This window comes from Oryctolagus cuniculus, chromosome 6 (assembly GCF_051225735.1).
Source record: "Oryctolagus cuniculus isolate XC-2025 breed Fujian yellow rabbit chromosome 6, ASM5122573v1, whole genome shotgun sequence".
Classification (NCBI taxonomy): Eukaryota; Metazoa; Chordata; class Mammalia; order Lagomorpha; family Leporidae; genus Oryctolagus; species Oryctolagus cuniculus.
The window spans coordinates 129,739,668-129,752,633 of NC_142872.1; the positions used below are offsets into that span (position 1 = coordinate 129,739,668).

The 12,966-nt window shown below is 36.6% G+C and overlaps 1 protein-coding gene across 47 annotated transcripts in view; it reads left to right on the forward strand.

Moving 5' to 3' along the window:
* The window catches only part of RIMS2 (regulating synaptic membrane exocytosis 2), a 718,020-nt gene that overhangs the window by 434,478 nt on the left and 270,576 nt on the right, over positions 1-12,966 (forward strand). For all 47 annotated transcript variants that reach the window (XM_089336449.1, XM_089336431.1, XM_089336432.1 and 44 more), the window contains 2 exons: positions 4,154-4,222; positions 11,333-11,489. In XM_089336449.1, the coding sequence (XP_089192575.1) occupies positions 4,154-4,222; positions 11,333-11,489 (226 nt within the window). The remainder of the gene's footprint in view (positions 1-4,153; positions 4,223-11,332; positions 11,490-12,966) is intronic.

The window sequence follows — 12,966 nt, forward strand, 5'->3', positions numbered from 1 at the left end:
GGGGATTCCAATTCAATCCCATCGAGGTGGCATGTACCAATGCCATCTCACTAGTCCCAGTGAACAATTTCTGTTCACAATTGATCATAATGATAGGACTAAGAACCAAAGGGATCACATAAACAAGAATAGTGTCTGCAAATACTAGCTGATAGAATAAAAAAGGGAGAGAACGATCCAACATGGGAAGTGAGATACACAACAGACCCATAGAATCGCAAATGTCCTAACAGCACTCTGGCCTCATAATCAGCTGTTAAGGCATGTGGATCTGGCTGAAAAGCCCATGAGAGTATTTCAGGCATGGAAAGCCAAGACACTCTGGGGGAAAAAAAAAAAAAAAACCTAAATGAAAGATCTCCGCGAGTGAGATCCCAGTGGAAAGAATGGGTCATCAAAGAAGGAGGTACCTTTCTCTAAAGGGAGGAGAGAACTTCCACTTTGACCATGGCCTTGTCTAAATATGATCAGAGTCAGTGAACTCAGGGGGCTTCTATAGCCTTGGCAGCTCATGACAAGAGCCTAGGGTGATTACTGAGGCCATAAACAAGAGTGTCAATTTGTTAAGTCAACAACAGGAGTCACTGTGCACATACTCCTCATGTAGGATCTTTGTCCTTAGTGTGCTGTACATTGAGATTTAATGCTATAACTAGTACTCAAACAGTATTTTTCACTTTATGTTTCTGTGTGGGAGCAAACTGTTGAAATCTGTACTTAATGTATGCTAAACTGATCTTCTGTATATAAAGAGAATTGAAAATGAATCTTGATATGAATGGAAGGGGAGAGGGAGTGGATAAGGGGAGGGTTGCGGGTGGGAGGGACGTTATGGGGGGGGAAGCCATTGTAATCCATATTCTGTACTTTGGAAATTTATATTCATTAAATAAAAGTTAAAAAAAAAAGAATGGCTTTCTTACAGAAATCAACAAACAACAAATGCTGGCGAGGATGTGGGGTAAAAAGTACCCTATTCCACTGTTGGTGGGAATGTAAATTGGTACAGCCACTGTGGAACAGTATGGAGATACCTCAAAAATCTGAATGTAGGGGTTGGCACTGTGGTGTAAAGCTGCCACCTGCAGTGCTGCCATCCCATATGGGTGCCGGTTCGAGTCCCCGCTGCTTCACTTCTGATCCAGCTCTCTGCTATGGCCTGGGAAAACAGTGGAAGATGGCCGAAGTCCTTGGGCTCCTGCACCTGTGTAGGAGACCTGGAGGAGGCTCCTGGCTCCGGATTGGGGCAGCTCCAGCCATTGCAGCTAACTGGGGAGTGAACCAGTGGCTGGAAGATATATCTCTCTCTCTCCGTCTCTCTCTCTCTCTCTCTGCATCACTCCTCTATGTTTAACTCTTTCAAATAAATAAATAAATCTTAAAAAAAAGAAAGAAATCTGAATACAGACCTACTGTATGACCTAGCTATTCCACTCCTGGAATTTACCCAAAGGAAATGAAGTCAGCATATGAAAGAGTTAGCTGTACCCGCATGTTTAAAGCAATAGCTAAGACATGGAATCAACTCAGAAGTCCATCAACTGAAGACCAGATAAAGAAATTATGGTATGTATATACCATGAAATACTACACAGCAGTAAAAATAAAAATGATATCCTGTCATTTGCAACAAAATGAATGAAACTGGAAACCATTATATTTAATGAAATAAGCCAGTTCCAAAAAGATAAATACCATATGTTTTCCCTGATTTGTGGTAACTAATAGAGTACCTAAAATGTAATCTATAGAAGTGAAATAGACACTTTGTGATGCAATGATTTTGAACAGCCCTTGTCTCACCTGTTGATGAACACATTTTTGTTTTTATACTATTTGTTGAACTTTAGTGTAGGGTAAATCTTAAGTGTATAAAGTTAATTGAAAATAGATCTCTTTAAAACAAATAAGAATGAGAATAGAAGAGGGAGGAGGAAGAATGGTGGGAGTGCAGGTGGGAGGGATGATATGATGGGAAATCCACTATGTTCCTGAATTTGTACATATGGAATGCATGAAGCTTGCATACCTTAACTTAAAGGTTTCTAGGTTTAAAAAAGAGTCAATAAAATAAGCTCCCTCTTTTCTGGTGTCATTCTTGATCTAATCTTTGACCAAAGAAAAAGATTTATTTTTTAAAAATATTTATTTATTTACTTGAAAGTCAGAGTTACACAGAGAGAGGAGAGACAGAGAGATAGAGAGGTCTTCAATCCGATGGTTCATTCTCCAGTTGGCTGCAACGGCCAGAGCCGTGCTGATCTGAAGCCAGGAGCCAGGAGCTTCTTCCAGGTCTCCCATGCTGGTGCAGGGGCCCAAGGACTTGACCATCTTCTGCTGCTTTCCCAGGCCATAGCAGAGAGCTGGATCGGAAGTGTAGCAGCTGAGTCTCAAACCAGCGCTCATCTGGAATGCTAGCACTTCAGACCAGGTGTTAACCCACTGTGTCACAGTGCCGGCCCCCTCAAAGATTTATTATCATGGTGTATTGTAGTATACCTGGTATAGAGTATATAGTATACTTGGTATAGGTGTATTGGAGTATATATTGTAGTATACCTGGTATAGGTATAGTAGAGTAAAATAATTATTACCTTGTCCTTATGCCTTTCTGACAAGCTGGACAGAAATTGTCCTTAATGTCATCAATAGTTTCTTCTGCATGTTTCTTCTATTTCAAATCCATATACAATGTATGTCCTAATTCTATACATTCTTTTGTGGTCACTGCTGGGAAGTGTCATATTATTCTAATTTTAGTATCAGTGATATCTATAAAAGCCTCAGATTGGATTGTTCCTAAAGCATATGACATTAGGATGTGGAAGGAAAATCGTAGTAAGAGTCCATTCAAGGGAAAGAGTGATAACAGATAGATGCCTTCTTCCTAATCAGTAAAAGGGAAATGAAAACTGTAGTTTCTGGCAATGGAGACTCTTCCTTCCCCCAGAAGGCAAGTACTAAGGAACCAAATAAACAAACACCAGGAAAAAATTGATAGAATATTTCTGACAGTATGTTGTAAATATGGAGAGCATTTATGAAACATTTTAATTAGCTATACTTTAGATACCTTATGCTGTTTGAGCATACAGTTTTTTATAGCCCATACATATCAAACATTCATTTTCTGATGAAGCTTAGTTCCATATATTTCATGAAGAATGTGTAGTATAAAAACACAGATAAATCAAGTCTTTTTTTAATAATAACAACACTATTTTCATTCAGCATTAAATATTTCCTAATACTGAGAAAGCAAAAAACACTTTAAGAAAAGATTCTATTATATATGGTGTGTCTTTTCCCGAGATACATAAAAGAAAATTGAAATATTAAAAATAATTTTCTATATGTGATATGTGTCACAATTATGACATCATAATCTGCTTTAATGATAAAAGCTCTATGATTACTTTACTTTGATGCTACTTTTACCAAGATAGGGTTGATATTTTAATATGTTGTTATATTTCTTTTGTAAGGAAAATACACAAATGGTACTCTTAAATTCTAATAATAATTATGAGTGCTCATCTTTGCCAGTTTCTAAAAAAGCATAGCACAGTTAACAATTTAGATGTATTTTTCTGCTTATTTATTTATTGTTGTCTTAAAGCAATAAACAGTTGAACTAAATGGTAAAAAAGATGAAGTTTAAAGTGTCTTAAATGCGTTTACTTTTCTGAACTGTGGTTCCTCTTCATAATAAGGATAATATGTTTGATGTATTAGACATGCATAATAGAAGATACATTAATGCTTTTGAAATTAATATACTGTTTTGAAATTTACCAAGACTCAAACGTCTTTGTCTAAATGTATTTATAATTAATGTATTCATTTTCCAAAAGATTTTATAAATCAGTGTCAATTAATTGAAACATTATTTTGAGGTTGAAATCATTTAAATGCTCTATATTATGTATTTTCAGAATAATTCTTGTGTGAATTGTTAACTTTTCATCAACCATATACTCATGTTGTGAAATGTTTGTGAAAATCAGTGTTGGTGAGCTTTTAATGATGTTTCTTCTCTGTTTTTTATTCTCAAGTGTTCAAAATCCTTTCATTTGTTTCGCAGGTTGGTGAGCGTTTTTTACTTCTCTTAAATAATCAGCAATGTTGATTATTGCTATTGTTTTCTTCACAGGGTCAAAGAGAATCAGTGATAGCGAAGTCTCTGACTATGATTGTGATGATGGAATTGGTGTAGTATCAGGTAAGAATTTTGGGTTATTTTATAGTATTAAAAATAAGTGTAATATATAATTATTTACTGTAAAAGTAAATAAATAAAAGAGGAATAATTTGCCACCTTACCATGCAAAACAACATTTTGATAACATATGGCAATTTAAGATTTATTTATTTGAAAGAGTGACAGAGAGAGGGACAGAGAGAAAGATTGATCTTCCATCTGCTTGTTTACTCCCAAGTGTCCTCAATGGCTGGAATTGGTCCAGGCCGAAGCTAGGAGTCCAGAACTCAACTTGGGTCTCCCACATAGGTGGGAGTGGCCCAAGTACTTGGACCATCCTTGACTGCTTTCCAGGGGCATTAGCAAGGAGCTGGATGCAAAACAGAGCAGCCAAGGATCCAGCCAGCACTCCCATAATGGATGCCAGCATCGTAAGTACTGGCTTAACCTACTGTGCCACAATAGCAGCTCAAACATATGGCAACTTAAACTCCTAAATAAGTCCAGTTGAAGAAACCCTTATACCAGTTGTTAGGTTGAATATTCTTGAATGATGCCAGGTAAAACATTTTAAATTTTCTATTTTAAAATAACAGACTAATAAGGATTTCACAATAAATTGGAGGAGATACTGCATAATTAAAACATTAATACTGCACTAGGCGCTGGCACTGTGATGTAGTGGGTAAAGTGACCGTCTGCAGTGCTAGCATCGCATATGGGTGCCGGTTCGAGACCTGGATGCTCCTTTTCTGATCCAGTGCTCTGCTATGGCCTGGGAAAGCAATGAAAGTTGGCTCGAGTCCTTGGGCCCCTGTACCCATGTGGGTGGCCTGGAGGAGGCTCCTGGCTCCTGGCTTCAGATTGGCACAGCTCAAGCCATTGTGTACAATTGGGGAGTGAAGCAGCAGATGGAAGATCTCCCTCTCTCTTTCCCTGCTTCTCCTCTCTCTCTGTAACTCTACTTTCAAATAAATAAATAAATATTTAAAAAAATACTGTACTATCCAACTGTTGAAATCTTTTCTTAATATATGCTAAATTGATCTTCTATATATAAAAATAATTGAAAATGAATCTTGATGTGAATGGAAGGGGAAAGGGAGTGGGAGAAGGGAGGGTCGCGGGTGGGAGGGAATTTATGGGGGGAGAAAGCCATTGTAATCCATAAGCTGTACTTCGGAAATTTATATTCATTAAATAAAAGATAAAAAAAAACTGCACTAATGTTATTAAAAAATGAAGTATTTTTGACATCAGCAACGTACCTAAACATGTTAAATATTTGAGTGGGACATTTAGAAAAATTTTTTTTATGTTGATTAAGTATCATGTATAGCTACATTTTGAAATCCAAATAGCATAGTTTAAAATTTTGCTTTGATTTATGGTTAGAAATGATTAACACAATGATTAAGCATTTTTGGTAAATAGATAAAATTCCTATAAATTCTGACAAATCTATGATACTCAATATTATATAATTTTTATTTGTTTAACCTAGCAAATTTCATAATTATGATTAATTTACCATGAATAAAGAATGCTTTGTCATTTGTTAGGCATGCTGCAGTTGCAATTGGATTCCCCACAGTCTATTTGTTGATTCCTGTGTTAGAAATGGTGGTTCATATTTCTAGAAATTATGAATAAATGCTATAAACATCCATGTGCTGGTTTTTGTGTGGTCATAAGTTTTTAATAGAAATTATTTTAATAGAAATTATGAATAAATTGCTATAAACATCCATGTGCTGGTTTTTGTGTGGTCATAAGTTTTTAACACCTTTGGGTAAGGAGCATGATTTCAAATCATATGGTAAGAATATGTTTAGTTTTGTAAGAAACTGGCTAGCTGTCTATATCATTTTGCATTATTACCAGTAGTGAATGAGAGTTGCTGATGAATAAGTTACTGTTGTTCCATATCCTCACCAGCATTTGGTGTTGTTGAAATTCTGAATTTTAGCTAGGCTAGTAGGTGTGTAATGATCATCTTGTTTCAATTTGCATTTCGCCGATGCAAATTGAGATATGAGAGTGAATATCTTCTTTATATGCTTAATTGCCATTTGTTTGTTTTCTTCGGTGGGTGTCTTAGCCCATTTTAAAATTTTTGGTTTTTTGTGTTGTTGTTTTTAGTACAAATTCTTATTTATTTTATTTAAATGGCAAAAAGAGAGAGTGAGTGAACAAGCAAGATGAGTGAGCTCCCAATAGCTGTTTCAGTCCCAAGTGCCTGCAATTGTTTTATGCTTTTAAAAGCATCAATATGTTAAAACCCCTAAATGTATATCTTCAGTAAAGACTGTGTATATCTACTCTAGACTTTTTCCTTGTATATTCTTCTTCATAGTTGGTACCTCCATTTGGAAATGTAGTAGGTACCTCCAGGTTATTTTTTTTTTTAATTTTTTATTTATTTGACAGGTAGAGTTATAGACAGTGAGAGACAGAGAGAAAGGTCTTCCTTACATTGGTTCACTCCCCAAATGGCCACTACGGCCAGTGCTACACCAATCCGAACCCAGGAGCCAGGTGCTTCTTCCTGGTCTCCCATGCGGGTGCAGGTGCCCAAGCACTTGGACCATCATCCACTGCCCTTCCGGGCCACAGCAGAGAGCTGGACTGTTAGAGGAGCAACTGGGACTAGAACCTGGAACCCCATGGGTTGCTGACGCCGCAGGCAGAGGATTAACCAAGTGACCCACGGCACCAGCCCTGTACCTCCAGTTTAACATGTCCAGAAATAAACTCCTGAACTTTCCCATCAAAATATGTCATTTTATGACAATGCCATTTTCTTACTTGAGTCACAGATTTATTTTTTTTTTTTTGTCCATTCTCCTTCTTTTAGAGCCAAAGTCAAACCTTTCACAAAATCATCCTGATGACTCTATGCTCAAAAATATCCAGCAACTGATCACTTCTGGTTGTCTTCATTGCTATCATCCTGGTTCCAGCCTCTGTCATGCCTTCTATGATTTGTTGTCTGCTCTAACCTAAAACAAAATTTAGCTCATGTCGTTTCTGCTCAATACTTGCTAATGGATTAAAATTACTCAAGGGGCAAAAATCTTTTTTGTAACTTACAAAGCCCTATATGCTGCTCCTCTGTCCTTCACATTACTGTGATGTCTTTCATTACTGGCTCCACTCCAAGCATCCTTTCTTCCTTGCTGTTCTGTGAACATGGAATATCCACTCCCATCTTAAGGCCTTTGCACTTGTCTTTTTTTTTTTTTTTTGACAGGCAGAGTAGAGAGAGAGAGAGAGACAAAGGTCTTCCTTTGCCGTTGGTTCACCCTCCAATGATCCAATGGCAGAAGCCAGGTACTTATCCTGGTCTCCCATGGGGTGCAGGGCCCAAGCACTTGGGCCATCCTCCACTGCACTCCCGGGCCACAGCAGAGAGCTGGCCTGGAAGAGGGGCAACCGGGACAGAATCCGGTGCCCCAACCGGGACTAGAACCTGGTGTGCCGGTGCCGCAAGACTGAGGATTAGCCTAGTGAGCCGCGGCGCTGGCCTGCACTTGTCTTGAAACCCTCCTCTCTGTATAACCAGTTGGCACAATTCTCCACTTCATTTACATCTCTCTGAAATGTCACCTTCTGAATGTGTCTTATCTACTCTGCCAACCATACATAAAATTGGCAAATGTCTCCTTATGCTGTCATTTTGATCTCCATTTACTTTGTTGTATTTTTCTTCATAGTACAGAATCACCTTGAAATACATCATATTGTTATTTACTTGGCTTTTGTTTGTTTTCTGTATAGTTTCCCAACTAAAATTTAAGTTCCACAAGGCAAGGATCTGTGTTTTTTTATTCACTATGGCACATAGAATAGCTTATACTTTCACAAATATTTATTGAACATGTTGATTTCTTGATTTGGTATAGTCTGTTATTACTATTATTATATTTCAGAGCTGTATCACTGGACATATGTCCTATTTAAATTGAATTTAAAATAAATATATTAAAGTTCAACTCTTCTTTAACATTGTCCAAATTTCAAATTCTCAGTAGCCAAGTATGTGTAATGGCTATCATATTGGACAGTGGTAACAGAGATTTTTTCTACCATTTCAGAGTTCTATTTGATAATGCTATCCCATGTTTTATAAGAGCAATTCATTGTCTCACTGCAATATCTCTAGCCTTCAGTATGAATTGTGTGCTGCTATTAGCTTCATCTTTTAAAATTATTACTTAGATCATGAGAGGAGAATGTAGTATTAAGACACAGTGAGAGCCCTTGCAGTAAAAAAAAAAATTGTTTTAAATCCTAGCCTTGGTGTTTGACAATGTAAATTTCTTTGCTTTGTTTTTATGAAGTGAAAATGAAGGTTGTATCTTTCTGGCAGATTTGATTCTATTACACAGTATTTGTGTTCCTGATAAAAATTCCTGTACCATGCAAAATCGTGGACTAAAACCATAGAGCTTTGGAGGAAAACAAGTTAGGAAAGACCATTTAAAACCCATGTGCTTGAAAATAAAACAATAAAAATAAAAATGCCAGCACAATTTAAATGTCATGATAAATTTTAAGCAATGAAAAAGTAGGAATCCAAAATTGAATAAAGGCATCTAGGTCTAGGGAGTATGTCTTTAGGAGGATTTGTCTACAAAGTGGTGGATGTCAGGGAACTATCCACAAACAGCAGGAAGGACCCATGGAATACATACTTCTGAGGCAGACTTTGTGATCACATTGAACCTAGAGGAAAAACTGGGATGAATGTGTATTGTGTACAGCTCTGTATTTGTCTGGTTTGCTGGACCAGCTGTTGTATTCTTTGCCTTCAGCTGCTGTATTTAATAGTTGTAGTGAACACTGTTGGTATATCACTGATGTCCCTTTTACCATCTGGTTTACCCATCCCCAACTTCCATGAGTGTTGGTTGCTAACAACTCACAACTGTCCACACCTCTCTTGAGAACTGCCTTGGACAAATGGAAACCATCTCAGCCAGCTGCTTGAACACTTTGTCTACTTTCCACGGATACTCTTAGCCAGTTAGTGACTAACACAGGAATGTGGAAGTCCAGTCCTCTTGCCTACAGTCAGAGCAGCTCTGACTCCTTCATGTTTCAGAGCTACAAAGGGATCAAGTTGAGACTATATTGTTGCTTAGTTTCTTCCCTTCTCCTATTCTGCTCTTCTTCCTTTTCCTGGAGATCGCGTCTTCAAATGTTCATGTCTATGTGAATTTTTGTCTCACTATATTTCTAGGAAATTGAATTGAATGCTTTAAGATATTAACATGCTGGGAAAAATCACATGAGAGCCTGTTGTTTTTCTGAGTTATTTCTTGACTAAATGTTGTAGCAGAGTAATTTGTAAAGTACCTAGCAGGGTTCTTAGAGTAAAAGGCAGTTACTAATCGATATAATGAGCCTGCTGATGAGAGTGGTTCTGGCAGCCTAATGTCCAGCGCAGAACATTTCTGACTTTTTCCTTTACAAACCTCACAACTCTTATTCAAGATGGGGTAAATTTGCCTTTCTTGCTTATTTCATTTTGGTCATCTCACAGAAAATGCTATTCTTCTACCAATTTATGATCCTTTCTACGCTCTTCCCTATCTCTACAAATATAATTGCTTTCTAGTAGTGCACATTTGTATTATATCCCTTGTAGTTTATCTAACTGTGTCAAATCATTGGGCTATTTCCCTTCTCTGATTTGCTGCATTTTCATTCTCAGATTTTACTGTATCTCAACCTTATCAAAAACTGTAGGGAAAACAATTTACAAAAGTACTATACATAATTCTCAGACTTTTTTTTTTTAAATATGGTTTATGTCTTAAAGAAATAGCTATGGACTTTTAGGAACTTTGAACAATTTCTGAGAACTCTTTGCATTACCACCTCATATTTTTTCCTTTGTAAATTTTAAACTATTCTGAAATAAAATGTTAAAAATAATTGTTGAGATGTACTTGAAACTCATCTAGTTCATGGAAGAGTTGAAAATGCTCTTAAAATAAACTTGAGTCTTTTTTTAAAAAAGATTTTATTCTTTTATCTAAAAGGCAGAGCAACAAAGAGAGGGAAGTGGAGAGAGAGAGAGAGAGAGAGAGAGAGAGAGAGAGAGATATCAAGATCCATCTTTTATTCACTGGTTCATTCCCCAAGTGACTGCAACAGATAGGTCTAGGTCGGGCTGAAGATGGGAAGCAGAAACTCAAATACTGTGTCCTCTGCTGCTTTCCCAGGCATTTTAGCAGGGAGCTGAATCAGAAGAAGCAGAGAAGCTGAGACTCAGACTTGTGCACCCATACTTGCTGCCATGGCAAGCGGTGACTTAACCTGCTGCGTCACAACATTGGTCCCTAAACTTGAGTCTTTTATTTTTAAAATTTTTAAAAAAATAAATTTATCTATTTAAAAATAATTTTTTATTTTTTTTATTTAAAAATAAATTTATTTTTTAAAAATAAATTTATTTATTTATTTGAGAGGTAGAGTTACAGAGAGAGAGAGAGATAGAGAGAAAGGTCTTCCTTCCATTGGTTCACTCCCCAAATGGCCACAACAGCCAGAGCTACGCTGATCCGAAGCCAGGAGCCAGGTGCTTCTTCCTGGCCTCCCATGTGTGTGCAGGGGCCCAAGGATCTGGGCCATCCTCCACTGCTATCCCAGGCCGTAGCAGAGAGTTGGACCAGAAAAGGAGCAACTGGGATTAGAACTGGCACTTGTATGGGATGCCAGCACTGTAGGAGGAGGATTAACCAAGTTTGCCACAGCACCGGCCCCTTTTATTAAAGACATTTAACTATATATAAATTTTCCCCTCTGTATGTAAGTGTATATGAAAGATTTTCTCAATGTGTTAAGTATTTGTATATATAAAAGTTTTTCTCTACCCAGCACAGAGCCTTGGAAAAGCATTTATTTAAATACTTGAAAATTTGTCTTTCCTTCATAATTTATATGTCTACAAACTATCATTTTATCTAAATAGTATGCTTTATTCATTATATTTTGCATTTAATAGAGTTTACATTTAATGAAGTCATGCAATTTCACCAACATTTTATGTCCTTGAGTGATATACAAAGTACAGGAAAGTTATATTGTGTAAATAACAAATTATTAATTTTATGCATTTAGATTATCGACACAATGGTAGAGATCTTCAAAGCTCAACGTTATCAGTGCCAGAACAAGTAATGTCATCAAACCATTGCTCGCCATCAGGATCTCCTCATAGAGTAGACGTCATAGGAAGGACTAGATCATGGTCGCCCAGTGTCCCTCCTCCACAAAGGTAAGATACCAAGCACGTTTTATTTGTAGAATGGTACTGCAGACCTTATATATTAAATACATCTCTAACTTTTTGTGGAAAAAAGTTATTTAAAGAAAAATAACATGCTATTGAATAACCCATGTAATTGAAGTAAAATGATTTCAAGTTACTTTGTAGTTTTGGGTGATTTATGTTATTTATTGTAAGAGTTCAAAATACTTAAGAAACAGCTTTTAATCACATATCAATGTTGAGGACATTTAGTTAGAACCAGCTAATTATATTCTGAAATGATGTTGAAATTGGTAACTTAAGAAAAAGGAAAAATAAGCATGTGACTGGTATTTCAAATTAGGAACAATTATCAGATGAATTTAAAAAATACATGTGCATTGGGAAGAATGGCTCAGAAAATTTGTGTGTGCAAGTCTTTTTTTTTTTTTTTTAATTTTTGACAGGTAGAGTGGACAGTGAGAGAGAGAGAGACAGAGAGAAAGGTCTTCCTTTTGCCGTTGGTTCACCCTCCAATGGCCGCCACGGCCAGCGTGCTGCGGCTGGCACATCGTGCTGATCCGAAGCCAGGAGCCAGGTGCTTTTCCTGGTCTCCCATGCGGGTGCAGGGCCCAAGCGCTTGGGCCATCCTCCACTGCACTCCCGGGCCATAGCAGAGAACTGGCCTGGAAGAGGGGTAACCGGGACAGAATCCGGCGCCCCGACCGGGACTAGAACCCGGTGTGCTGGCTCCTCAAGGCGGAGGATTAGCCTATTGAGCCACAGCGCCGGCGCGTGTGCAAGTCTTAAGCCTAGTGGAAATTTCTAAATAATCTTTAAGTACATGTTGGCTTAATGGAATGAAAACCATGAAAATAATAGCTAGTACTAACAAGGAATAGGTATATAATCACATTTCATTTATTTGTGATATTTAAAAAAATATAGAATAGGTAAAAGATAATTTGACCTGTTACTTTTAAATAAATCATTGAGTTAGTATTGGTGGAATATTTAATTGAATCTTAATTTTACACATGATATAATACAATTTTACACATGTATAAGAAACCAATTATATATTTTGTTTAATTAATAAAAATAATAAACATTAAAAATGTGTATTTAATTTAGATAATTGAATATATATTAGGAAATCTAAGTGTAAAGATAGTTTAAATTGTTGATCTAAATTGGTAAATGAAATAAAAATTATTAAAAATGAACGATCTGAAAAGTAAAACATCAAAAGAACAATAACATCTGTGGTTGAAAATAAAGTTTAAGACTAGTGTTGAATTTGTAACTTTAATAGATTAAACATTTCTCCATTTATTTAAAAAACAAAAAATATTTGTGTAATAGAAAAAACATTTCTCATTTCTATGCTTTACTCAGTACAGAACATTTTCAAAAGATTTATTCAGTCACTTATTTATTTGTTTATTTGTTTGAATGGTAGAGTGACAGAGAGAGATGGAAAGACAGAGTGTGAGAGAGAGAG